Source organism: Pipistrellus kuhlii, unplaced genomic scaffold (assembly GCF_014108245.1).
Source record: "Pipistrellus kuhlii isolate mPipKuh1 unplaced genomic scaffold, mPipKuh1.p scaffold_m20_p_11, whole genome shotgun sequence".
Taxonomy (NCBI): domain Eukaryota; kingdom Metazoa; phylum Chordata; class Mammalia; order Chiroptera; family Vespertilionidae; genus Pipistrellus; species Pipistrellus kuhlii.
In genome coordinates, this window is record NW_023425416.1 from 6,225,285 (window position 1) to 6,252,847 (window position 27,563).

Sequence of the window (27,563 nt, forward strand, 5' to 3'; positions counted from 1 at the left end):
ACCCCATTCGAAATCTTCCAAGAAGGGTGCCATAGTTAATCTGTGATGTCTGACGCGGCCATGGCATGTGGGAAGTTGGCAATGGTCTACCTACTCAACAACTCACTTTCTCATACCCCGTGGCCATTCCTAACTTTACTTTTCTGTGCCCATTGATTGACTTCACCGTAAACCTGTTAAGTAAGTTGATAATGTGAACAGATAGCCCCAAAATAACCACCAGATTGGCCAATCTTGGTTGGTTGGTTGATTGGTTGGTTGGTTGGTTGGTTGATTGGTTAGGTCTTAAGGTCTGACAGAGACAAGCTAGCTCAGCCGGGATCTCAAGCATGCTTGGCAAGAAACTTGGTTTTATTTCTTCTTTTGTCTTTTCAGTGTTCTGAAAGCTGTGATGGTGGAATCCAGAGGAGAAGGGCTGTTTGTGTCAACACCCAAAATGATGTCCTGGATGATAGCAAATGCACGCATCAAGAGAAAGTCACCGTTCAGAGGTGCAACGAGTTCCCTTGTCCTCGGTGGAAATCGGGAGACTGGTCCGAGGTGAGAGGGCAGGGCTGTCATCTCTGACATTCCAACTCCAAGCCACCCTCTCCCCACCCCCGGTGGTTCAGGGTTAAACCTGCTGTGCCTTTTCTGCACCTTCCATTGAGGAAACCACCAGAGTCCCCCACCCACCCCAGGACTGCCATACTGGATGGGAGGGCCCACTGGCGGCTTCGGAGGCACCGCCAGGCTAGCTGCATCACCTGCCAGGGCAGCTTTTGTTTGTGATTTTGAAGTTCCAGTCCTTCTCTCTGCTCCCTTCCCCTTTGATCTCCAGCGAGGTCACTGCAAAGGGAATCTAGGCTTCAGGAATGATAAAGACGCACTGGCTTAGGCCTACAATAAATAATGAGGTGTCCTGCTTCCTCATCTGTGACGTAGGAGAATCAGACCCACGCCAGTGGCCTCTCACGTATCTGTCCAGGTGCTAGTGGAAACGGGATAGGAAAAAGGCTGCCTGGCATTCTGGGTTTATGCTTTCTGGCCCCTTACCTGGGGAAGCTTAGGGTGGAGCTCCGTGGAGACGCTTTCATGCTGTTAGGCCTGTTGGTGCTCACCACTGGCATACACCCGGCACTCCACCCAGTGGTGACTCCTTCCACTTTCCTTCTGGCCAGCAAATGGAAGAAAAACCGAAGTTCGCTGGTTTATGGGCCAAGTCAGGAACGCGGGGAAGAGGTTTTCCTGTTAGCTCCCTCTGCGTGCACTCCCTTTACCCCATCTACACAAGCGCAGGGGAGCTGTTCGCTTTTAGCATCACATAGAATGTGACTCTTAAGAGGACACTGTTAATGCCCCTTTAATGACAGGCAAGCTGTGGTGCATGTGATTAGCGGTGTCTTCTTCTGGACAGTGGCCAACAAGCCTGTTAACAACTTTCACTGTGAACAAGCTGCCTTCTCTTAAACCCCTGTATTGTTTTGAAAAAGATGAAAGAAGAGAAGGTACTGGGTTTATTTTTCTTAGATAGCTAGCATGAACTAAAGTAGCATTTCAAAGTAAGTATCAAACTTGGGCAAGAATGCTTGATAAAGCGCAAGCCAGTGTTCTCAAACTATAGGCTATTTTCAGTATGCCCAGCACCCCATAGGTAACAAACAGACAGCAACATGTTAATGATTCTTTGGAGATCACTGTAGATTTCTCTTTTATGTTTTTCTGTACTTTTCAAGTTTCTTACAATGAGCATAGACAATAGTGATTATATTTAATATTTATTAGATGAACATAGGGTAAGCACTTTAGTTGGATTTGTTTTCATTTAGTTTTCACAAGTCTTGGCAGTAAGCGCTATTGTCTCCCTGGTACAGATGAGGAAACTGAGGTACAGAGGGGTCACGTGACCTCTGAATTAAAACCCAGATTGATCTGACTCTGAATTCCCCACACCTGACCCCCTGGCGAGAAAACTGTAAATGCTGCTCTTCAGTTCTTCAGAGCATGCATGGCGCTGTGTTGAGTTTCTTCTGTGCTTGAAACTGGATTTTGTATAAATACAGAGTGAGTGAGTGAATGAATGAATGGGTGAGTGAATGAATGAGGGAGGGAATGAGCCTCGCTCTTTCCCATGGTGCTGGGAGAGAGAAATTGCTGTGGGAAAGAGCACTCCCGGTCCTGCCGGTCAGGAGGGCCCCGGGGCCCCTCCGCGCTGACAAGTGGGCCTGACTGGCTGTGCTTCCGTTGCAGTGCCTGGTCAGCTGCGGGGAAGGGCACAAGCACCGGCAGGTGTGGTGTCAGTTCGGCGAAGATCGATTAGACGACAGAATCTGTGACCCTCAGACCAAGCCGGCCTCCGTGCAGACCTGTCAGCAGCCAGAATGTGCGTCCTGGCAGGCGGGTCCCTGGGGACAGGTATTTCAAAGATAAAGTTCTTAACTGCATTCTTTCCTTTCACCAGGAGAGCGCTTACCGTGGGCATGCCAACTGCAGGCCTCCCCACTGCTCTCACCGCTCTGGGCCTTGGTGCTCTGAGCCCAACAGGAGAAACCCTGCCCCCATTTTGCCCCGCTTCCCAGGGTTGCCCTGGCCCTCCTGCAGCCAACTGTCCCCTTTGCAGACCCGCGTGCCTGTCTGTTCTCTGGGATTAAGACTAGATTGAGACACGAGCGTTGGAACTTGTCACAACAGATCTGGAGTCTGGCTGATGTTCTCTTCTCATGTGTCCTGTGCGTCTGTCACAGATCTTTGCAGGAGGGTCTGGACTGGGATTAGGATGGGACCTTGTGGCTCCCACTGTTATTAGGTCTAGTAATAATTAATTTCGTTTTCTAATACTTTTTTTTAAATCGAATTTATTTAAACAATACAACAAAATTTAATCAACAATATAGTTGCCGTTGTTTTCTACTACTTGTGCCCAACACTCAGGAAGCATTTTAATCCCTCTGTTGTAAAATTCTTGTGATTTTGATGCAAAAAATTTGGTCAATGCATTTTTGAGGCATTCTTCATTATTAAATTTTTTTCCAAGAAGAAAGTTTTGCAAAGAACGAAACAAATGGTAATCGGAAGGGGCAATATCAGGAGAATATGCAGGTTGAGGGAGAACTTCCCATTCCAACTGGCGCAGTTTTTCAGCAGTGATTCTTGCAGTGTGCGGTCGTGCGTTATCGTCGTGAAGAATTACGCCCTTCCGATTAATCAGCGTGGGTTCTTTTTCTCTTAAAGCTTGGGCTAACCTTTCCAATTGGGCACTATACACTGCACTTGTAATGGTTTGGTTAGATGGTAAAAGTTCATAATGAAGAATTCCTTTAAAATTCCACCAAACACACAACAACACTTTTTTCGCATGCAAGTCAGGTTTTGGGGTGGACTGCGGAGCCTCATTTTTGTCCAACCATTGAGGCCGCCTTTTCAAATTAACATACAGCACCCATTCTTCATCTCTGGTAACAATTTGCTCTAAAAATGGCAAACGGTTTTGACGAGAGAGGAGCGAACTGCAAATTGTGACTCTTTGATTACGGTTGTTGTCGGTCAACTCATGAGGAACCCATTTTCCAAACTTTTGGACTTTGCCAAGTGCACGCAATTGATTGGAAATTGTTTTTTGTGAACAATTTAAAGTTGTCGCAAGCTCTTGTTGGGTAATTTGAGGATTTTGCACCAAAAGAGCTTGAAGAGCTTCTTCATCAAAATTGGACACACGGCCTCGACCACTCTTGTCATCTAACGAAAAATTTCCCTCGTGAAATTTCTCAAACCAACGCTGGCATTTTCTGGCGCTAATTGCATCTTGACCAAGAGCACTACAGATGTTTTTTGCAGCCTCACTTGCTTTTCTTCCTAATTGGAACTCGTAAAGCATGCAGTGCCGAATATGCTCTTCATCCGCCATCTTCTTAGCCCTAGTTTTGCAACAAAAACCAAACCAAACACAAACTTTTTCAAGCAATACTTGTTAATTGCACTTCACACGTTCTGTAGATACCACGTGTTTGAAGGTTATGTCAATACAAGTCAACGCCAAGCAAGATTTTAAACAAATGTTTAAAAACGACATTAATTATTACTAGACCCGTGCTCACCTTTCCAGTGCTCACCTTTCATAAATACTCAGACTGTTCAAACAGATTAATTAGGTCCAAGGCTGCAGAATCAGCTCTCTTTGCAAGTCTTTTCTGAGTGGGTTTTAACTCTTGATGAGACCTGCTCTTAAAGGAGAGTGGACGTCTCCCTGGCCACTGCTCTTGAGATTACATCCTTCCCAATATGGAAGCAAAAAGCATTCTGGTCCTATTTAAGTAGCTCTGGGTTCCCAAGGGAAGCAATGCAGCTGTCCGCTGTCACTTACGTAATATCTTGAAGAATGGCTCTCCTTCCACATGGTCCATTCCCAGCTTCAGCCACTTCATTCCTCCAGCTGACTTCTTTGTTTTCATGCCTGCATTTTCTGTCATTAGTATTCACACTCTTCCGAATCCTCCCCTCACCCAGCGTCCCCAGTCAAAACGTGGGCTGATTGCTCTGCACACAGGGAGAGTCCACACCCGCTTCTCATGTCGCCTCCTTTTTGTCTCCTTCTGCATCATCTTAGGGAGTCAGCAAGGAGAGGTGCACAGCTTAGTGTCGTTGGTAAGGTTGGAATTGAGCACCGGTTAGAACTGCTGGGCCTGTTTTTGACCCCTGTCCACACCAGACCAATCCTAGCTAGAGACTGGTTCTTTCTTTGCCTGAATGTGCAATTCAGGGCAACAGAATATTGTGTTTTTTTTAAATATTAAAGAGTCATGCCTGTTCCTAAGAAAAATTTTGCTAAGTGTTATTTATCAAAGAGAAGAAAACCAAACATACTTCTAACTACACTGCAGATATTACATTATTAATATGTATATGATTTTTCTATAATATTTTTATAAGTATTTTTATATTAAGATTAGATTTAGGCTTTTTTAGTTGAAGTAAAATTTATGTACAAAATTAACCATTTCAAAGTGAACAAGTCAGTGTCATTGAGTGTATTCATAGCGTGTAGTCACCACCTCTGTCTACTTCCAGAACATTTCCACGGCCCCAGGACACTCTCTCAGCAGTTACTCCCTGTGGACTCTTCCCCGGAGGTCCTGGAGCCCACAGTCTGCTTTCTGCCTCTGTGTAGTTACTTATTCTAAGTGTTTCATATAAATGGGATCATGCAATATTGGACCTTTTGTGTCTGGATTTTTTAAAAACATTTTATTGATTTTTTTTACAGAGAGGAAGGGAGAGGGAGAGAGAGTTAGAAACATAGATGAGAGAGAAACATCAATCAGCTGCCTCCTGTTGGGGATGTGCCTGAAACCAAGGTACATGCCCTTGACCGGAATCGAACCTGGGACCCTTGAGTCAGCAGGCTGACTATTCACTGAGCCAAACCGGTTAGGGCTGTGTCTGGCTCTTTTAAATAGCATAATGTTTTTAGGGGTGACCCAGGTTTTAGGTGTAGCACACCTCTTTTCTCTGTTTCTTTTTATGGCTGTGTAATATTCCATTGTGTGGATATAACACACTTGTTTATCCAGTCATCCCTCATTGGATATTTGGGTTATTCATACCTCTTGGATATTGTGAATAGTGCTGAATGAGTGTCCTTTTTAGTACCTGATTTCAATTCTTTGGGGTATATACCTATGAGTGGTGCTGATGAGTTATGTGATCATTCTGTGTTTAACATTTTAACCACCAGTTTCCACAGAACCTGTACCCTTTTACATTTCTACCAGTAATACACAAAGGTTCCAACTCATCTACATCCTTGCCAACACTTCTTATTTTCCCACTTTTTAATAATGACACCTAAGGTTTTGACTTACATTTTTCTAAGGACTTGTTGGCTATCTTTTCATGAACTTTTTGGCCATTTGTATATCTTCTTTGGAAACATGTCTATTCAAGTCCTTATCCCATTATTTAAAATTTTGTAATTGTGATAAAATACAGATAACATAAAATTTACCATTCTAACCATTTGTAAGTGTATAGTTCAATAGTCTTGAGTATATTTACATCGCTGTACAACCAATATCCAGAACTTTTTATCTTGCAAAACGAAAACTCTACCCATTGCCCTGGCCAGGTGGCTCAGTTGGTTAGAGCATCAGCCCACACTCCAAAAGGTTGTAGGGCTCAATCTTCACTTGGGGTGCATACATACAGATGGTAACCAATGCATATTTCTTTTTCACATCAATCTCTCTTTCTCTCTCTCCCTCCCTCCCTCTCTCCCTCCTTCCTTCCTTCCCTTCCTCTTTCTCTCCCTTCCTCCCTCCCTCTTTCTCTCAAATCAATAATAAAAAAACACACATATATCCTTGGGTGAAAATTAAATTGAAAAAACTATCCATTAACTAACTGCCCATTTTCCCTCCACCCAGCCCCTGGCAACCACTAGTCTACTTTCTCTATGCATTTGACTATCCCGGATACTTCTGGAAGTAGAATCGTTATTATTTGTCCTATTGGGACTGGATTATTTTATTGGCATAATATCATCATTTTATTCCTAAAAGTTTTAAGGCTGAATAATAATCCATTGTACATATATATCACACTTTGTTTATGCATTCATCTGTTAAAGGACACTTGGGTTGCTTTCACTTTTTGGCTATTGTGACTAATGTTGCTATAAACATGTGTGTATAATTATCTCTCTTTGAGACTCTGCTTTCAATTCTTTTGGATATATATCTAAAAGAGAAATTTTTGGGTTATATGGCAATTCTATGTTAAATTCTTTGAGTATCTACCATACTATTTTTCATGTTACTGGTAACTATAGTGTGAAAGGTGTAAAAATTATTGAAATGTGCTCTTCTTCTTCCATGGGTTCACAGTTAAGGAACTGAACTCCTACAGATATAATTTCAATGGAGATAGAAATAATTTCAAGTTTTTACAAAGCATGATGGCCTACTTTTACCTGCTTTCTTTGGGTGCCTACCCTCTGGCCCACAGTGATGGGACTGTTTTTTTCTCTTGTAGAATGTAATGTGGAAAGTAAGGGAAAGAGAAATGTTGCTGAATTGTATATACTTGTGTTTTGTTCCTTTCCCCCAGTGCAGTGTCACTTGTGGGCGGGGATACCAGCAAAGAGTGGTGCAGTGCATCATTGGGACCTATGGCGTGTCAGTGGTGGATGTCAATGTCTGCAACGCAGCAGCTAGACCAACTGAGGTCCAGGTGAGTCTCCTTCGTTCAACTCTTTTATGGGCTTTGGGCACTGAGATGCCAAAGCTTCCCAGTGGTTCTTTTCATGGGCAAGTCTTTTCACAGGTAAGTGTGTAAGTAGAGAAAACTGTTGATTAAATGGTTCTGGATGTGCTTATTTGTTACATTTTTAATCTAGTATTTTGATGTACCAGTTTTGTTCTTCTCTGGTCATTTGAGATGTATGTAGGTTTGACTCTGATTCTTATTGGATGGCACATGTTGATTGTTTGGTGTTATTTTCTTTGTGGTTTTAATGATTTCAATATGAGGTTCAGCTAATAGTGTCAGGTCCTGGTGCTGGCTTGTTCCTGCTTCTTACTATTGACTGTGCTCTTGAGGTTTTTAGCTGAGTGCATGTCTGTGTGCTGGAAATACTGTATAACAATGGCTACTGTATATCTCTGCCCAATTTGACATCTAGTTGGTGCCCCCCCTTCTCACATCTAGGACTGCGAATTGCCATCTTGTCACCCTCCGCCACCTGTCCCTGAAGCAAGGAGGAGCACGCACACTGCGCCAAGAACCCAGTGGCGCTTTGGGTCTTGGACTCCAGTAAGAAATCAAATGGTCGAAGCTGGGGCGGTGGCAGGTGCTCTCTGATGTGACCATAGAAAGTGGGTCCCTGTCTAGGTAGTGACCGCCTCAGTAACATTTCTGCATGCTTTTGCTCCAATACCCAGTGCTCAGCCACCTGTGGAAAAGGGACCCGGATGAGGTATGTCAGCTGCCGGGAAGAAGACGGCTCCGTGGCCGAGGAGAGCGCCTGCACAGCCCTGCCTCGACCACTGGCAGAGGAGGAGTGTGTGGAGACCCCCTGTGGCCGGTGGAAGGCTTTGGACTGGAGCCCTGTAAGCGAGGGAATTTGGGGGCTGGGAGAGGATTGGGGAGCTGTAAGGGGGATGACTAATAGGAGGTCTCAGAGGTCGATGGGTAATATTTTAGAATCGGACTTAGATTGTGATTTCAATCATTGTGCTTCATCTATGTGCAGCTGGTATAAATCTTAGCCAGGTGTACAAGGAATGCACATTAAAAAAAAAAAAGTAAGTCAATTTACAGTGGACATAAGCCCCTATCCTGTGAGGCTGAATGGAAACCAGTTGCATCAGAATGTCCTAGGTGTGTATGGTACCCCAAATGGTGAAGTCTGGGTGCCTCCTGCGTCCTGCAGTCCCTTGAAGTCCAGTGGCTCTGGGCTCCCCTGCCAAGAGTAGGCAGTGAGAACCCTCCTCTGTACACACCAGGCACCATCTATAGGATTTTTTAAAAGTAGGAAAACCTTTGTCTTCAGGCAGCTTCCGCTTTCTGCCTTTGTCAGTCCAGGAAATACTAACTGAGGACAGGCAAGTTCAGGAAATACAAAACGAGGATAGGCGAGGAGACGTCAGGAGGAAAATGGAAGCTAATATGTCAAAGATATCATAACGTATATAAAAAGTGAGCAGTAGAGTCGGTCCCTTACTGGCTGCATGACCTTGAGCTGTCTGATTAAAGACCTTGAGCCTTAGTTTCTTCTGCTCTTCACATAAGACCAAAAAATACCTACCTTCAAGATTGTTGTGGGAATTATTTGAGATTATATATATATATATATATATATATATATATATACACACACACATATATATATGTGTGTGTGTGTGTGTGTATGTGTATATATATATATATATATATATATATATATATATATATATATTTAGCAACAAAGTAGGTGCTCAATAAATGATAATCTCATCCTCATTCTTTGAGTCTCCAAACATACACACCAGTACATACATATGATGGGTACAACTGTTTACTCACTAGGGCTCACTGTACAAAGAGCAGTGAACAACAAATAAAGTCCTTGCCTTCATGGAGATTATTCCAGTGGAGATGCCAATCACCCAAAAAATAAGAAATAGGTGTGCGATATAGATCAGGTGGTGATACTGATAAGTACAGGGCTACTGTAGCAGAGGAATGGCATAGAGTCCCAGTGGTGGCAAACTGCAGCTCGTGAGCCACATGCGGCTCTTAGGCCCCTTGAGGTTTTAGCAAAAGCCAGCTTAGGAGTACCCTAATTAAGTTAATAACAATGTACCTACCTATGTAGTTTAAGTTTAAAAAATTTGGCTCTCAAAAGAAATTTCAATCATTGTACTATTGATAATCAAATAAATATCAACAGCACAACAATTGAAATTTCTTTTGAGGGCCAAATTTTTTAAACTTTGTACTGTGAACTCTGTTGACTAATGAGTTTGCCGACCACTGGCATAGACAAAGCTGGTATGTGCTCTCAGACAAGGTGGTCGGAAAAGGACCGGCGTCGATTGAGCAGAACTGAATGAATGAGGGAGTAAGCCACATGGGTATTCATGTGGTACAACAGGTGCACCTACCTGAGATAGGAGTGTCCTTGGCAGGTTAATGAAGCATCCAAAAGGCCACTGGGTTGGGATGCAGGGAGTGGAGAGTGATAGGAGGTGCTTCAAAGTGATAGCTGGTGGCTCTTGAATTCAAGTCAGGACTTTGGACTTTGAATAATGTCCAAAGAGAAAGAAGTCGTCCTCTGACATAACCATAGAGAGTCAATTATTGTCCAGCTAGTGGCTGATTCTAATAACATTTCTACACTACTTTGCTCCAACACCCAGTTCACGGCCACTTATGGAAAAGGGACTCGGATGAGGCATGTCAGTTGTAAAACAAAACGAGGATAGGCGAGGAGAAGGAATTGGATAGTCACTGGAGGGAATGACATGACATGACTTTTGTTTGCAAGGGTCACTGTGATATATAGATAGCAGACTTGGGGATGGGGGTCAAGGTTATATGCAGGAGTCCACATGGAAAGCTACTACAATAGTCCCGGCAAGGGAAGATGATGGCTTGGACGAGAGAGGTGACGGAGGAGGAGGTGAGAGGTGGCTGGGCTGGGGTTATGTGTTGACCATTGAGCTACATCATGTCTCAATGAGTGGCTATGGGATGGGAAGAAAAGGGAGGAGTCAAGGATAACACCAAGGTTTTGACCTGGTTGACTGGGTGAGTAGAGGACAATTTACAAACATGCACATTCGTGGGTTCATGACTGCCCTTTCTCTTCCTGAACGTCCCCTGCAGTGCTCCGTGACCTGTGGGCACGGTAGGATGACCCGGCAAGTGCTGTGTGTGGACTACAGTGACCACGTGATTGATCAGAGCCAGTGTGACACGGACTATATCCCAGAAACCTCGCAGGACTGCTCCCTGCCGCCGTGCTCACGCCAGGCCCCCGACAGAGGCCTCGCTCAGCACCCTTTCCAGAATGCAGGCTATCACCCCAGGAGCCTCGGCCCCAGCCAGACCCACGTGCTCGGTGGGAACCAGTGGAGGACCGGCCCCTGGGGAGCAGTGAGTATGACGGAGTCTTTTCCTAATTCGCCGCCTTCTCTCACTGGAGGCGGTGTTGGGGCGCAGTGGGGAATGGACTAGGAACATCCTTGGAGCATTTTTTCTCACAAGGGCTGACATGCATTTTCACTTGTTTGGGGGTGAACCACAGCGGGTTCACTGCAGTCCCTGAGAAGGAGTCACAAGCTCCCTTGACTGGTGGGAGAAGGGGATGTCCTTGGGTGCAGTGGCCTCCAGGAGGCTCTGAAGGCCACAATGCGGAGACCTGGGGGCGTTAAAGGGGCAGAAGCACTTTTCTGAAAGGGAGTGCTTTATGAGCCTCATTTTCCTTCTCGCTTTTTCCCAGGAGGTGTCAGAGTGTGTGGCAGTAGATCCTTGTCGCGGGTGAGGGCAGGGTGACACAGGAAGCTGGGTGAAACCTGAGCTGAAGGGGAAGTAGCATACTCTTCGAGCCTCAGTTTCCTCATCTGTAAAACAAAGTGAACCATCATTTGCTGGGCTGTAGAATTAAATGCAAACAAAGTACTTGGCACTCTGCAAGCCACGGAACGAGACCATAATAGAAATCAGCAATGATCTTTACAACCATCATTGTCCTTCAGAATGAGGAGACCTTGAAAAATACCCAATATTCAAAGGAAAGATATGCTTTTGAATGTGTTTTTTTTTTTGTTTTTTTGTTTTTTAATTTTTACTAAATAATTTTCCAAAAAAGATTACCTTGTGATTACTGGCCACGTCTAATGGAACCGCAGGGAGCGAGGAAGTACAGCCTGCAGGGTGAGGGCTTACCCATCACTCAGGGCCTTCTTTTTAATGATTTACCGCGTTTCCTTCTGGTCCTGCTATAATAATTGTGTATAATTACGTGCGGACTAAAGAGGATTAGGAGGAGGCTGGCTGTTTCTCACGTGGTTTTTCGGGGAGCCACGCTGACGCCCCGGGGTTTCTGATGAGCCGCACATTGGCGAGGGAGGGGGGTTGTCTCCTGGCCAAGTGGCTGGACCTTTGCCATCTCCTGCTCCCGGCTCGCTTCTCGCTTGTCTCCCTTGGCCTGGCTCAGAAGGGACGTCAAAGGGTGACTCAGGGGGTAACCACAGGGTGTCCCACGGTTTTTCTGACTGAAGAGCGTGGAATGCATGTGTGTGTGTTCTGAAGATAGCACTAGAAAGTTTTTAAAAGCCATTTGAAAGCTGTTCTCATTTGGGACTGCATTTGGGAAAGCGCATTCCTTTAAGACTGAATGCTTCTGCCCGGGCAGCGTTCCCAATTAGGGAGGATTAGGTAACCTTTCCGCAGCCATGGGCAGCACCGCTCTCCCTCTGTGTGCTGTTTTTGTTTGGGGTTTTTTTTCTAAGTTAAGGACCGTGATTTCTGAGGCCGGCCTATGCTGCCTGACCTACTCTCTGGAGTATGCAAGGGTCTTTCTGCCTCCATGGCAGAAAAGAACCATGAACACAAGAGAATTCGAATGTCAAGTTTGTATTGGATTCCAGAGTAAGGGCCTCATTTTACACTAGATTCTGCATAAACGTGAACCCTGTGTGAGGTTTCCTGTGTGTTCTCAATTGGGGGTCTCTAGTTGCAAGCAAAAGAAATGAAAACTGACTCAAGTAAAAGCATTCCCTTAGCCCTGGCATAAGTAGAGACTGAGAATCTTCGGGGATCTAGCTCAGGGTTTGGCAGTTTCCTTCTGCAAAGGGCCAGATGGTAAACATTTTTATCTCTGTGGACCACACAGTCTCTGACTCAACTAACCAGCCAAAAGCAGGCATAGACAATACAGGAACAGGCATGGCTGTGTTTCAATAAAACTTTATTTATAAAAACAGATGGCAGGCCTGATTTGGCCCTTGGGCTAGGGTTTGCCAAATCCTGATCTAGATGGACCAGTATCTAAAGAATAACTTATTTAAGGAGTTTCTGCCTTAATGAGTCCTTTTTACCTCCCCTTGAGTTACTCTACTCAGCATTCAAATTCCCAGGTGAGTCTGATTGGTCCAGCTTGTTGCACTTATACCTTGACTGGGGATGGGCAGAGTATCTTAATAGACAGGCCCAACAAGGTTCCTCACAAGAGAATTGTGCTGCCAGATGCAGGGAAGTGCATGAGGCAGGTAAGATGTCCCTTACCTCTTGCTTTTCTAAAGATCATTTTTCCTTGTTTCGTGCAGTGGGGATCATAGGAGCAGGGCTTTTTCAACATCTACCTAGAAAAATATGTCATCTAGAGAATAGAAAACTTGTTAACAAAAGGGGGCCGCAAGAAATTCTGCAGCCTATGCACTGCTGCAGTGCACAACACTCCACGCGTGTGCGGGAGGATACAGACCCAGGCCCACCCTGGGTTTGGAAATGTGCGGTGCGATTCCAGAGCTGGGCGGTTCAATTGCTGCCTCCCGCGGAGCACTTTCTCCAGCTTTCCGGCAGATCCTCAGGAGGAAGCATCTGACTGGCCAACGGGCAGCTTTAGGTGAGCTCGCCTGGGATCAGGGATCCATCCTTGCTCCACTGGGCTATATCGAAGAGGGTGGCCTGTGGCCTATAGAAGTGCCAATTCCAGAAACTTGAATGGAATCTGTAATAAGACCTGAGGCCAGTGCTTTGGGAGTCACAGGAACATGCGTGATGCCACTGAGCCCTCTCTCAAAGAGTTTGCCATTTTGTTGGGCCATCACACTCACAGGAGACTTAATAAAGGAATAATACAAGATTTTATTATGAAGGGGAAAATTCAAGGGCCAGAAGATATATTCCAAATCTATTTATATATGGAAGATCCTCCCAAACATTTTAAATTATGGTCCCCAAACAAAACTAATTAAAATAATAGTTCTCTGTTTCAAAAGTAGAAAACAGATATTTTCAAGTTCAGAGTAAGTGTACCAGACCATCTAAGTATAGAGATAGGATATTTTAAAACATTCAACAATTACCTAAATTGAAAATTACCTAAATATTTTCTCTTAGAATTCATAAATCTATTTTCTTGCTTTATACATGTTTTAAAAATTAAACCTAATATGTTTTTTAAGCCACTCATATTTTAACAATGAACTGAGGCCCAATGTAATAAGCAAACTACATTCACATCATTATAAGGAAAAAGCCGACCGGCAAGAGGCAGGATGGGCAAGTATTTTGGAATAACGCAGGTGTGGCCTGAGGTTTGACGGAAAGCACAAGTCAGTCACCAGAACCCGGAACTCAAAACACTGTTGCCAGTGCATTTGAGATGATAACGCGTGGGAATTGCTTTGCTTTGAAGACCAGATGGTTATCACACAGGCAAACTGTTCAGGGTCAGAGTGAAGAATACTAGCAAAAAACATTGGGTTTCCAAAGATAACGCGGTTATGGGAAGGCAAACACACTGAAGATGCAGATAAATAAGAGAGCTATGAGAAGCCCGCGTGGGAAACGAGCTGCAATGCAAACATAGTTCTAGGAACAGCCATGAGAGGGAGTGCAAGACTGAACTCCATCCGGAGAGAGGTTTGTCCATATGGCATTCAAGGAAACTCAGCCAAACCGGTTTGGCTTAGTAGATAGAGGGTCCGTCTGTGGACTGAAAGGTCCCGGGTTCCATTCCAGTCAAGGGCATGTACCTTGGTTGCGGGCACATCCCCAGTTGGGGGCGGGGGGGAGGGGGACTGCTAGAATCAGCTGATTGATGATTCTCATTGATGTTTCTAACTCTCCCTAACTCTCTATCCCTCTCTCTTTCTCTCTGTAAAAAAATCAATAAAATATATTTTTTTAAAAAGAGAGAGAGAGAAAGAAAGAAAGATAGATAGAAAGAAAGAAAGCTCATTGGGAAATAGAAATAAGGGGGGAAAAATCTTAAGTCAACCCTGTTATGAAGGGAAAGACGGGAACATGACCTGGGAGAGATGGATGTCTAAGTAGCGCTCCCCGCAAGTGAATGAGTTCATATGAAAGCTTAGTTTCAACAACCGGCTCTTCGTTAAGCAGGTCATTTGACTCCCTGTTGTAAGGGAAGTAAGTCCTGGGTTGGTTGTAAATAAGCACTTGGGGTTTTGAAAAGAAAAGGCTTTCTCAGTAGACTGTGGGGTCAGGCTACACGCCTGTGTACCTGTCAGGGGCCTGGAGAAGAGAAGGAAGGGCCATAAATAAGGAAACCACAGCACGTTATCCCTCACAGACATGCATGGAACACCGACACATGTCAGACACCTCCCCTGGACATTTGTCACGGACACCTACTCAAGGCCCAGTGCGTGCCAAGGAGAAGCACGTCTCTGCCCTCGGGGTGTTTATTTTAAGACTTGCGCGTTTAACAGCCTCACAGAAGTTCTTACAATTGCTTTCTGTCCGTGGTGAACGATTTCTGCCGCATTTGCCTCTGGCCTTACTTCCCGTCAGCTGTTTCTTACGGTCCTGACACGGAATCCGAGGTGAGGACTGGCCTGCTGACTGGTGTCTGATGTGTTCAGTGTTCTAGCACCTGTGCTGGCGGGTTCCAGCGGCGCGTCGTCGTGTGTCAGGATGAGAACGGATACCCCGCAAGTGACTGTGTGGAGAGAATCAAACCCGATGAGCAGAGAGCCTGCGAGTCCGGCCCGTGTCCGCAGTGGGCTTACGGCAGCTGGGGAGAGGTGAGAGTCAAGGCCCTTTCTACACGCTTTGGAAAAAACAGTGATTTTGCTGACCAAACTGTGTTGTTCATGTTTATTTGAATGAAGAAGAACTAGCTCCAGTGAAAGCTTCTTTAATTTGGAACTAACTAGGAGGCCTGTCTTAATGCTAGGCTACTTTAAAATTGCATTTTTTATCAATTATAGACAGCTTGATTACACAGGTTAGAAAAGTGAGAAAAAATGCCGACAAATGCTCATTTAAATTGTTAACTTCTGCTGGTTAAAAATGGAGGAAACTTTTAAAGTGATTGAAAATATATGTAAAATTTGTCAATGAGAATGTTGCCATCTTCTTCATATAGTCTTGGGGGTTTTTTTGGTTTTTTTTTATACACTCTTATTCTCATGTGTAATCTGTCATTATTTCAAACTCCGGATGAAAGCATAATTAATAGCTTCTGTTCTTCCTATCAAAGGTGAGTCATTCTAAACATGGAAGTGAATAATTAGCTGTATTCTCAAATAATGAGATTCTTCGGCTGTTACCTTTTAGACCTTTCTAATGAGTTGCCTGCTGTGGCTGATGAAAGACAATAGAGTATTTGGGCCAGAGGAAACTGGGTACCATTCCCGGCCTTGGAACGTTGCCAGACATCTGTATCCTCTTCTATAAATGGGGAAGATAATGGCATCAACTTCATAATATTCATGATTATTATTTGAGATAGTGCATGTCAAATGCCTGGCATATTAGCCTTCAATCAAAGTCAACTACTATGATACAAATTATTATTAGTGGTAATAATTATTATGATTAGCATCACTATCATTATTAAGTGGGCTTTCGACCACTATTACATGTACGACTTATATATTACTGTTTTGTGTTTAATTAATCAAGAAGATATGTCTCTATTTTTGAATTTACAGGGAAATCACATATTTAAAGCTTCTTGAGTGATTCTGTCTTGAGTGTACAATCTATATTAACAAAAGCGTAATATGCTCATTAGACCAAACGTCCTTCTGGACGACCTTTTAGATCACATGTGTCAAACACAAGGCCCGCGGGCCAAATCCGTCCCGCCAGGCCTTGCAATGTGGCCCGCACCGCACTGTCATCACTGCACTCAGCTGCGTTTCCATCACAATGACAGTTTATGACTGTTCAGTAAACCATTCGGCCCGCGATTTAGGCTGGATTTTAGATTTTGGCCCCTTCTCTGATTGAGTTCGACACCCCTATTTTAGATGAAGTTGAGGCTGAGGGAAGCCCAGATCCCGGGTGCCAGAGGGAAGCCAGTTCCAGGAGTGGGGGGGTTGGAGAGAGGGAGGAAAAGGATGGCCTACTCTTGCATGAATTTCGTGCATCGGGCCTCTAGTTTATAAAATAAAACATGGGGATTAACATCTTGGAGATCCTGATGCCAAGGGGGGAGAAGGGAAATGAAGTGGTTGGGCCCACTATGCCCCTGGCTAACGGGAATCGTGTCCACATGTCATGGTTTCCCACACGAGGCCCAGAACTCCTAGACAGTCACATGGCGGTTTCTGTTGACTTTCGCTGACAGTGGGTCATTCTGGAGGGCTTGGCTGAGAGGCAGGAAGGGGAGCCAGGCTTTGAGAGTGATATATCATGGTTTTCCCAAAACTCCTCAAAAAGCCGTGTCCTGTGGGACCCATGATTAAGCTTCTGTCATTGGACTGAAGCCAGGAGAGGGCAGCACTGGCGGGAATGCTTGCTGTCAGCAAGGACCAAACCATCCAGACTCTGCGGGAGCTCTGGCCCTGGCGCAGCAGGAAGGCTGCCTTCCCATCGGTGCTCCTGGAAGTGAGCAGAGCGGTTCTGTCCAAGAAACACATCCGTCCTTTCCTGGGAAGTTCGCATCCAGCCAGGAGTCAGAACCTGATCCAGCCACCTGCCATGCTAGGGGCTCATCCCAGGGGAGGATCTGAGTTGTGCTAAGATTTGGAGATAACATCAAATAGCTTCTCATACAGATTGGCAGCCCAGCACAGCCAGAGGCTGGTGTGGCTTCTTACAGGTTGCCAGGAAGTCAAACTAGCTAAGTCATTAGAGTATTTCCTGTAGGTGGTACTGGGTGGTGTTTTGCATGTTTGATGTTTGATTTTATACTGTAATCTTATTCTAAACTCTTGCTATTAAATGTACCTTATCAGATGAATTAATCTCTCTTAAGCTTAGCTGCCCCCCACCTGAAATAGGGCGAGTAATTATGCTCTCCTCTGGGTGAGATCATGTCTCTGAGAGCTCCCTGGGTAAGCAGTACCCCCGTTGAGCCAGAGCGTGCCTGTCTGTTGTAGGTCGGCTGCAGATAAGTCAGAGTTTTGTCCAGAGGCCTGCTTGCCCTGTGTTATGGCCGGATTTGGCTGAGAAATATTTCTCATGGGAAAAGAAAGTTTGCCATCGGCCGTTCAGACAGCTAACTGCAGCCTTCCTTTGCCTCTGTGCAGTGTTCTCAGCTCTGCGGCGGAGGCCTGCGAACCAGGCTGGTGGTCTGCCAGCGGCCCAGCGGGGAGCGCTTTCCAGATCTGAGCTGTGAGATTCTGGACAAGCCTCTGGACCGGGAGCAGTGCAACCCGCACGCCTGTCCCCAGGACGCCGCCTGGAGCACCAGCCCTTGGAGTTCGGTACGGCCCTAACTCTTACTGTTCATTAGCCAGGCTGTCTAGCTGACCCACCCCCTTCTGGGGCGTTCCGAGGCCCTCCTCTGCGACAGACAGTTGTCATGCTCACAAGGACATTCCCTGGCGATCCGCAGTCTGTGGTTTTCTTCCTGTTGATACACAGCAGAGTGGCTTTTTGTGAGATTGCCAAAGCTACTCTGCAGAATGCATGTGCCTCCTGCCAGGGAATAGCTTCCTTCCCTAGAAGAACTGGGTGAGGTATGTTTGGATTCTTTTAAAGAAACTAAGTGCCTTATGGTAGTTGTTGAGCTCCAAAGTAATTTAAACAGTCAGCTCGATAGCAGGCGGACTTCCTTTCCTTAGTTTTGGCTGTTTGGACTTTGGGGAAAAAAAATACCTGCTTATTGAGGCCAAAGCAATGCTTTCCGCAGTGACTCAGGTATGACTCTCACCACAGTCACCTCAAAGGCTGTGCCCATAAAATAGACTGAAGTCATTTGAAAAATGCAAAAGAGCAACTGTGGACTCCGTGACCTGGTGCTTTTCACGGTGTCTGAAATGTCCTCTTTCTCCCACGAAGACATGAAGCCCATCCGAGACCATTTTTTGCTCTGGACCTGGGCCTCCTTTGCCCTGTGCTTGGCTGGCACTGTGAGGTAGGTTACCGCTCCGCACTGTGCAGGAGTCCGGGGTAGCTCTTGGCACACAGGAGGATCAGCTTTGTCAAAACAATCCTTCGGCGAAGTTGTGCCATAACTTGTGGAGCCATTAGGGCCGTTTCAAGTAGAAGTACTAAAACACACCTGTAAACACATTAATTGCCCTGAAGCTGAAATCACATTATATTAGGTCATATCCAGAATTTTTTATATGGCTCTAGGAGTAGTCAGGACTATTCCTGGAACCAGCTTCTAACAGTCAAGGTTGCTATGTCCCAGTTAATATGTACAAGTTAAGCAAGTATATATGCACAGTGACATACCCAAGCACCTTGTCGTCAGTAGGACTCTGGAGGCGGTCAGCGTGCCATCTCAACGGGCGCTATTTCCCTGGGCTGACAGGGTTTTGCTGAAGAGCTTAGAGGTGCCAGAATCAGACGTACATTCCACTTGGAGCGTTTTGCCCGTGATACTGGCACTCCAGAGTGAGCAGTTTGAAAAAGAATAGAAATGTGCTTAGAATGCCAGGCCCATTCCCTGGCATTCCTAACTTCCCTAAATCACCACCATATCTTATTCCTCATGAAATTCTCCCTCTGGGGCCCCGCATATTTTCACCCTGTTCACTCAGCCCACAACACCACAGCCAGGTTACATTTCAAAAAATCTGCTAGCTCTCTAACCAATTATTTCTTTAATTTGACCAAAAATCATCTAACCCTCAGAGGGTGTATGTCTGTGTGTACACCCAATATAATACAGTATGATAACGTAATATATATTGTATATTGTATAGTATAGATACAGGGTCAGGCAAAAGTAGGTTTACCCTGTGATATGTTATATAACATATATTGATTTCCTATAGCGTTCTCTTTTTAGAATCCATTCTAAATTCAACTAAAAATTTTTTACACAGGATCACCACCCTCCCCCACAGATATTTTAAGAGCTCAAGTGCTTAATTTTTAAGATTATGATCAGCTATTTAACTGAATGCTTTCCATTATTTTTACTATAGTTGTTCTTTTGGGGCCTACAAAAGTTTTCTGAAACACATAGAGAGAAAAAGATAGAGATTTTAATCCTCTGTTACACACATTTTGCTGCCTCTGATTTTAGTGCTTCCTTTGTAAAGCGATTGTTATTCAAATATATATTTAAATACCTCTACGATCTAGTAGCAAGGCCACTCCTGCGTGGCTTTTAACTGATTTTTAAAAATTTAAATCAAAAGCATTTTATTTAAATATATGCATTTGTAATATATTACTCTAAATATATGTAAGTCTTTTAGATTCTTATGGTAGGATTTTTGTTTTACTTTTATTGATTTTTATGGATGGTTTGGTACAATTTCATAGTAATTCTAAATGTAATCATACCTCTGTGAATTGTGTTATTAGCCATAAAGCCACTCCTATGCTGCTCCATCACTGTAACTGACAGTGAAATTAACAACAAGAAAGGTACATTTGAGCTGCTAACATGTTGCTTTCAAAGGAAAGCACACTAGATTTATGAGAGACCAAGGGTAACAGTCCTTTGTCCACTTGCTTTCTCCTCTGTCCCCACACACTCCATGCTGGAGGTAGTGCCAGAAGCAATGGCCGCTGAGCAAGTAGGCCTCTCCAAGGTCAAAATGGAGATAGCCCGTTCAACAATTGCAACAAAGGAGCAATATTTAGGCAAGAAACTCCAAATCCCTGTGAGCATGGCTCCCAGTGTCTAAAAGGAAGCTCCAGTAAACACGGGGTTCAAGCCTGATCTAGACCTTAGTTCAGCCTCAGGTCACTGTGGATTAAGTCATGATTATAAGAAACAGCTTCAAAAATTCAGGCTTCTCTGTCCGCCTTTTCACATGTCTTTGCACTCGTAGTTGGTACTGTTTTGTTATTGAAATCAGGTTCTTCCACTGATGGGCCTTTGGGTGGCTCCTGCAGCCGTCCCAGCAGGACTGTAGTGAGTGTACACGCCCCCTGACTAGAGGGGTGCATTAGAAACAGAGCTCTGTGCTGTCAAATGCAGCACAAAATACAATAAGTTAAAAACCCGCAGCCTTCTAGAGTAAGCTGATTCATCAAGATAATTCTGGTGAAAACGGTGGCTAGGTGAGTGATGTCACCATTGCATCCCTCTTTCGCCATGCTCCGTGTAGCTGCTAGCTGACCGTCTTGCCAGCTGTTCTTGCCTCGGAGAAATTGCTCATTTGTGTTTTCCATGACAAACCTCCTAGCACTCTCTGAGCCTTGCTTTAGGTGATTTGGGATAATGCTTGTCAACCTGAACAATGAGAATTTATGGAGGAACTGTGCTTTTGTTTCTGCGTGGCTGACTTATGAATTTTGTCTACCTCATTTTCATAGTAAAATTTGCAGCTTCTGTAGGTAGAAGGAGGAAATGTTTGACATCTGGCTATTTTATCACCTCACTGAATCTTTCTCTAGCAAAATAATAAAGATTGCAAACATCTCTACCATATTTTCTGAATACAGCTTTAAGCAGCCAAGCCTGGTATTATCTGAATATTTTGAGCAGTACAGATTTCAATTTTATATAATAAAATATAATTTATTTTTCCACATTATTTAATTTTATATACAAATGTTTAAATCGGTGTTTATCAGTAAACTGTAAATTCTTATAGGCTGTGTGAACTAGAAAGACATTTATGTGTTTCTTTTGGTTTTAAAAGGATACATTTTAATTTTGTACTAAAATATCCCCTGCTGCCTGTCCCTTTCCTCTCCAAATCTGAGTAGCCAAATGACAAGCTTTATGTAATTGGACAGTTTAAAATGTATATTCTAAAGGCATACATTAAAAAAATATTTTTGAATTGGAAATGATGCTTATTGATATAAACAAAAATATCTGAGGCTTAACATTTGTTTTCCTTTCCTTTTACTAATATCGCTGTTAGATTCACTGAGTCTGAACGATGAAATATGAATGGTCCACTTAGTGGATTTATGGATAATGATAAGGCATAGCCAGAAGACAAGCGTGTGATTAGAACAAATGGTTCTGCGCATGTAAGAGGAGATAGGTATAGGAAAAAGCTCCCTGAAATTCATCAGACCTTATTCTTGTGTTCAGGTAACTGTAAAATACTTCCACATTTGTCAGTTCTGTTCTTTGTTGGCCTGCAATACATTTCAGAAATCATATCTTATTAAAGGAAAAGAAAGGAAACACTGTAACAATACACTTGGAAGTTTTAAGAGATCCTGCACTTTTCAAAAAAAATTATAAATCATAACGATGAGCGCAGATACCTTCTGGTGCCACATTCCCTCCTGAGTCTCCAGTTTTCATTGTAATTTATTATGATAATTGAGGGTGCAAGGATCCAAGTAAGGGAGTCCCTATATGAGTTTGACATTTTTATAAGGTGCTGACTAGGTGAATATAATAACGTTATAACATTATAAAGGTGAAACTAATACTTTTTGAAAGCAAATGATCATAGCTGACATTTATTGAGTATTAACTATGTACTTAGCCAAGTTAAGCAAGTACACACCACATTTAACCCAGGTTACCCTGTGAGGGAGGTGTTTTTAATGATCTATGTGATAATCTACTTTAGTGATAAGACTTCAGTGTCAGTATACTCCCTGTATTAGTCCTGCTTATTTTGATTGAAACAAATAGTCCATGTTCATAATGAGATTTTTAAACTCCTGTTCATATTTGATAAAGGATATGCCTACCATTCAAACTCCATCTCACCTCAACCTTATTGAGTGAGTATTGATTCTCCCTGTCACTCCAATGACAGAAAATCCCAGTTTAGTCCTGTTATGGGCCAGTTCTCATAACCAGAAGTTATGACCACTTCTAACAACCAGTTATGTTTAGGGAGTGGCAAAACACATTTCTCTTTCATTTAAAAAAAATCATGTTAGACGGATTAGGAGGAGGATGGAAAGATTAGACCATAAGGACATCACATTAAATGCGTATGCATTGTTTATAAATATGATATTTTTTAAACTAACAAAGACACATCTTAAACATACTGCTTACTGCCTTTTTTAAAAAAAGAAATAAGAAACATAGCTGGCTTACCAATATGAAGTATAAAAATGAGATAGTTTTTGAAATCAAAACATTACATGTGAAATTACTAAGTTTACCTGAATTTAGTGTAGATTAAGTCTCTAAAGCACTCATCCCAAAATGCGTTCAAAACAAGCCCAGTGCTGGCCTGCATCTAGTTCATTGGAGATAAAACTTAGCTGACCTTTTTTCCTTCTAGTGTTTTAGTGATTGTTTGCCTGCCTCAAACTCTGTTCCTACCTCTGACAGCTGATATTTTGTGAGAGCTTGACAGGTTTCCACTTTTACAGTTTTAAAAAGTCCAAAGGCGGAGGCAGGAGTGGAGGGCTCCTGGGCCTGAGGAGGAGCTGCCTCTGCCGACCCCCGCAGAGGCGCCCTCTGAAGGGAGCAGACTGGAAGCTGGAATGTGGAGTGGGAGGCGAGGCCGAGGCCAAGTCTCATTGGCTGGAGGGGAACCCTGACCAGTGGAGGCACTCAGGGAATATTTATTTTATGAGGGGGAAGTAAAAAATTCTGGGTCATTCCTTAAAAAAATGGAAGTCATTCATTTCTCAGCAAATACTTTCTGTGAGCCAGCACTGTGCTAGGTGCTGAGAGACAGCATGAACAAGTCAGAGCTATTCATTCCAGTGAAGAGAGAAAATCTGATATTAAAGGAATAAAATTACACATGTAATTAAAGAACTGACCCTTTTTTTTTTTTCCTGGAAGCCTCACTAAACCATAGAAATAAAATACATATTGCTATTAGGAATACACACACACACACACACACACACACACAGGGTGGGCAAAAGAAGTTTAATTATAATAATAAATAAATAATAGTACAAGAATAAACTTTCATACTTTCATGTACTCACAACTGTAAATCTACTTTTGCCTATCCCTGGTTTGTTTGTTTGTTTGTGTGTGTGTGGGGGGGGGGGGCTATATATATATATATATATATATATATATATATATATCTGCTAATGAACTTTGTTTAATAAATACAAATTATTGATCTATCTTTCCTTTTAAATATATACTTGCCCAATCATTTTCGGGGGTAAATGCTTCCCTGATTTGAGAAACAGCTTTTCCAGTTGAAACATGATGGCTCTGCGTACATTCCTTTCTCTGTCTAGCTAAGAAAAAGGAATCAGACCCACCCCAATGGCATGAAACCAGCAGGGACTATGCTTCTATTCGCTTTTACACTGGAACCCAGAAGTGAGTTCGGTGGCTTGGTATCCAGGATAATCCGAGGGCTGGTTCCCTGCCGCTCCCTGCTGAGGCTCCCAGCCCCCAACACGTGTGGGGAGTGTGGCCAAGAGTGAACCCCACACTCACCCCGGTTACTCTGTGGGCACCAGTGTCTGGAACGTGTGCACTGCCACCTACCACCTTTGCTTCTTGTTGTTTCCTCTAAACTGAGGTCATTTCCCTGGGTGGTTTTAATGACCACAACTCTCCTTTCTAGACATTTATAAGATAGAACTTGGGTGGCCTGGGAAAGTGCACAGGAAGATATATGGAAGATAATATATACAACAACAATTAGCCAAAACCGGTGTGGCTCAGTGGATAGAGCGTCGGCCTGCAGACTGAAAGGTCCCAGGTTCTATTCCGGTCAGGGGCATGTGACTTGGTTGTGGGCACATTCCTAGTGTGGGGTGTGCAGGAGACGACTGATCAGTGTTTCTCTTTCATCGATGTTTCTAGCTCTCTATCCCTTTCCCTTCCTCTCTGTGGAAAAATCAATAAAATATATTTTTAAAAAAAGCAAACAAAAAAACCTACAGAGCCATCATTCTTAGCCAGGTCTGCACCCCCTTTCTCCTCAGGAAGAGGCTATGCCTTGGCCAGCACAACCCAACAACTCTCAGCAGAAATGTTGTTGAGGGAAATGTTGTCTGGCTTTGCTCTCCAATATCCAGCCGCTAGCCACATGTGGCTAATCCTGAGCCCTTGAAACGTGGCCAAGTTCAACTGGGAAGTGCATTTTGAATTTTATGTCATTTTAATTACTCTAAGTTCAAGCAGCCAGCTGTGGCCAGTGACCGCCATACTGGACAGAGCAACCTAGGTAACAGTGTGTCTTTAGCAATTAATATTAAACTAGCAAAGGAGCCAATAAACGTATAAAAATAAGTGGGGGAGAATAGCCCTGGCTCAGCATCCAGGGGGCCTAGTAGGATGCCCGTCCCTGCAGTGAGTGGCATTCTCTGGCCTTTCTGTTCTGTGCCTTTTGTTCTGGAACACGTCCGTGGGTGTTCCCTGGCAGCTGGGAGTCAGAAAGAGCAGAGGACAATAAAAAAGAGGAGCTATCAGAACCAGCTGTCTGGGGAGTAGTTACTCCCAGGCCTCGATGTCAAAGCAGCTGTTAAAACAAATGCTCCTCTTGTGCAGCGTAGAGTTCAAGTTCATCCTGGCAGTAAGTTTGGGTCAGGAGAAAGAATGTTTATGTGTGCAGTGGCGGGAAGGGCAAGGCTGGATTGATGCTCGTCAGGAGAAGGCCAAACGGAAAACACCGGGTAGCTACCTGGTGGAAGCCTGACTCCCTAGAGGGCCGTCCCTTGAAGGAGAGTTTCCTGAAGGCTGCTTGACGCAGGTGCTGAACCCAGTAGATAGAGGCTGAGCTGTCAGCTTTGCAGGACTCTGTGTCAAAGACACTTCGAAAGGAACACAGTCGAGGAAGAGTTGCCTCCATCACTGTCATTGTCATCACTTAATGTCCCAAGACGTGGCACCCACAGTGTTAAGAAAACCCTTGGGTTCATTCGCATTCATGCTCCATACTGATGTCCCCCAGAAATTAAAATGTAGGCACCAACATTGGCTGCAGATTGGCTAATGATGTCATCAACTCTTTTCCAGTGGCCAGATACAGTTTGTCTGGTTCTTTCCTTTAGAGCAGGAGTGGGGAACCTTTTCTCTGCCAAGGGCCATTTGGATATTTATAACCTCATTCTCGGGCCATACAAGATTATCAACTTAAAAGTCAGCCTGCTGTTCGGTCAAACATTTAACTAACTCACCCTTAAAGCCGTGGCTGAAGAGGCCCAGTGTTCAAACCTGCTGCCTTACTCAGTGCGGACATACCAGAGGCAATCGAGGAATGAATGAGCCCAGCTTCTCTGGAAAGGGGCTCCTGATGGCACTGGCCTAGAAATGTGAAATAAAGGACTAACTGGTAGAAAGGAATCATTAAAAAAAAATACATAGGATTGGGTGGTGGTGTTGTGTCATTAGTGATTTTCTGACTTGGGGATTTGTGTGGTATTTCTGTAGGAGTGTCCTTGATTTGGGGAATAGAGTGTTTGGAGATGATAGGACATGATGTTTGCAAATTGCTCTCAAATTGTCCAGTAAAAGACAAAATAATATTGGCATATAAAGTGTCCCAAAAATGTATACACACACTTTGAATAATTATAAAGGAAGTGTTTAATTAAAATGTTTTTCATTTTCAAAATTGAGCTATCAGCTGTTATTAAAATGTACATACATTTTGGGGGGACTATATATATATGTGAAGGAAGCAGTAAACATGGTGACATGTTGGAAGTTGAGGAATCTGGATAAGGGGGTTTAATGTTCTTTGTGATGCTCTTATAATTTCTCTTTAAGTTTGAAACTTTTCAAAATAGGTTATTTTTTAAATTTTTCTTTAACATAAATATGTTGAGGGTGTGTATTTTACTTCACAAGGAAGTGAAGAGCAGGTCTGGATTTACTGCAGGACTTTAACATTTTGACACATTTCATGGAGCTGTTTTTAATCTCAGATTTGTGCTGTAACATCAATAAAAGTGGGCACTGCAGCCAGAGCTCTGCATAAACAGAACCTTCCTGGTTTTTTATTGGCCTTTTTCCCGTGGCTTTCTCTTCCTCTGTCTCTGTCTCCCTCCCTCCCTCCACCACCTCCCACCCAAGCAGCTAAAATGCAAGGCCTCTGGGAATGCTGCATTTTCTCCTCCCCTTTTCCCAGGGAAATGCGCTTTTATTGCAAGTCTTGTCAGTAAATACTTGGACATACACAGACTCCTTTATTTTCTACCCGCTGCTCCCGGTCACGGCCCAGATTTCTTTGAAAAAGAAAATGTGTACTGTTTGTTTTCCTTGCACTTAATAAAGGCCCTCTTGCAAGCAGCTCACCTATTCCCACATTGCACGTGGCCCTTTCGTAGTCAAATCTTTCTTTCTTTCTCCTTGGTTGTTTTTTAATCAGACTCGAAGTGCCCAGGATGCCCTCAGCAACAGCTGGCCATGGACACGATGCTTGTTCATGGCCGCTGGCATCTCGATCGCTGTGCATGGGGATTGATTTCACGTTGTACATGTCATGTTCTCTATAGATCAGGGCTTCCCTATCCTTTAGCTCAAAACCTTGACCTTGTTGGATGGATGTTCAGCAGGCCCTTTACCACTCCATCCAAAGGAAGCTGTGTGCCCTGCCTGCATCAGGTCAATTAAAATCAATTCCATTTGAGAGCTTGTTGAAGGACTTTCTCAAAACCTGGGGTTAATCCAATGGTTCTCAGTTGGGAGTGATTTTTACCTGGAACCTCACCACAAGGACACTGGGCTGTGTCTGGAGATGTCGTTTGTTGTCACAAATGGGTTGGATGGAAGTGAATAGAAGCCAGGGCTGTTGCTGAGCATTTTACAGTGCAGAGCACAGCCTCGCCAGTGATGAATTCTCTCACCCAACATGCTGAAATGTTGCCAAGGTTGAGAAACCCTGCAGAGACAGCTGGTGAAGAGACAGAGGACTCCTACTCAAAAGTCAGAGTTGAAGGCACAGTCGCAGGCCCTGTGGAATGACACTGTGACACTGGTTAGCTATCAGAAAGCAGTTCTCTCAGGAGAGTTAAAATTTCCATAAAATACTATCGATATGTGGGACCCCAGGAAGCTATCAAGGTCAGTCAAAGGATGAGCTAAAAATTCAAGGTCACCAAGTTGCCTCACCAGCCTGTGAATCTGCAAA

The 27,563-nt window shown here is 43.9% G+C and overlaps 1 protein-coding gene across 9 annotated transcripts in view; it reads left to right on the top strand.

Annotated features, from left to right (window-relative positions):
* The window catches only part of ADAMTS9 (ADAM metallopeptidase with thrombospondin type 1 motif 9), a 155,636-nt gene that overhangs the window by 76,730 nt on the left and 51,343 nt on the right, over positions 1–27,563 (top strand). For 6 of the 9 annotated variants that reach the window (XM_036430618.2, XM_045578960.1, XM_045578955.1 and 3 more), the window contains 8 exons: positions 376–540; positions 2,230–2,394; positions 7,081–7,203; positions 7,681–7,785; positions 7,914–8,081; positions 10,342–10,611; positions 15,069–15,230; positions 17,688–17,864. In XM_036430618.2, the coding sequence (XP_036286511.1) occupies positions 376–540; positions 2,230–2,394; positions 7,081–7,203; positions 7,681–7,785; positions 7,914–8,081; positions 10,342–10,611; positions 15,069–15,230; positions 17,688–17,864 (1,335 nt within the window). The remainder of the gene's footprint in view (positions 1–375; positions 541–2,229; positions 2,395–7,080; positions 7,204–7,680; positions 7,786–7,913; positions 8,082–10,341; positions 10,612–15,068; positions 15,231–17,687; positions 17,865–27,563) is intronic. The other 3 variants (XM_045578958.1, XM_045578961.1, XM_045578959.1) reach the window with 3 other exon arrangements.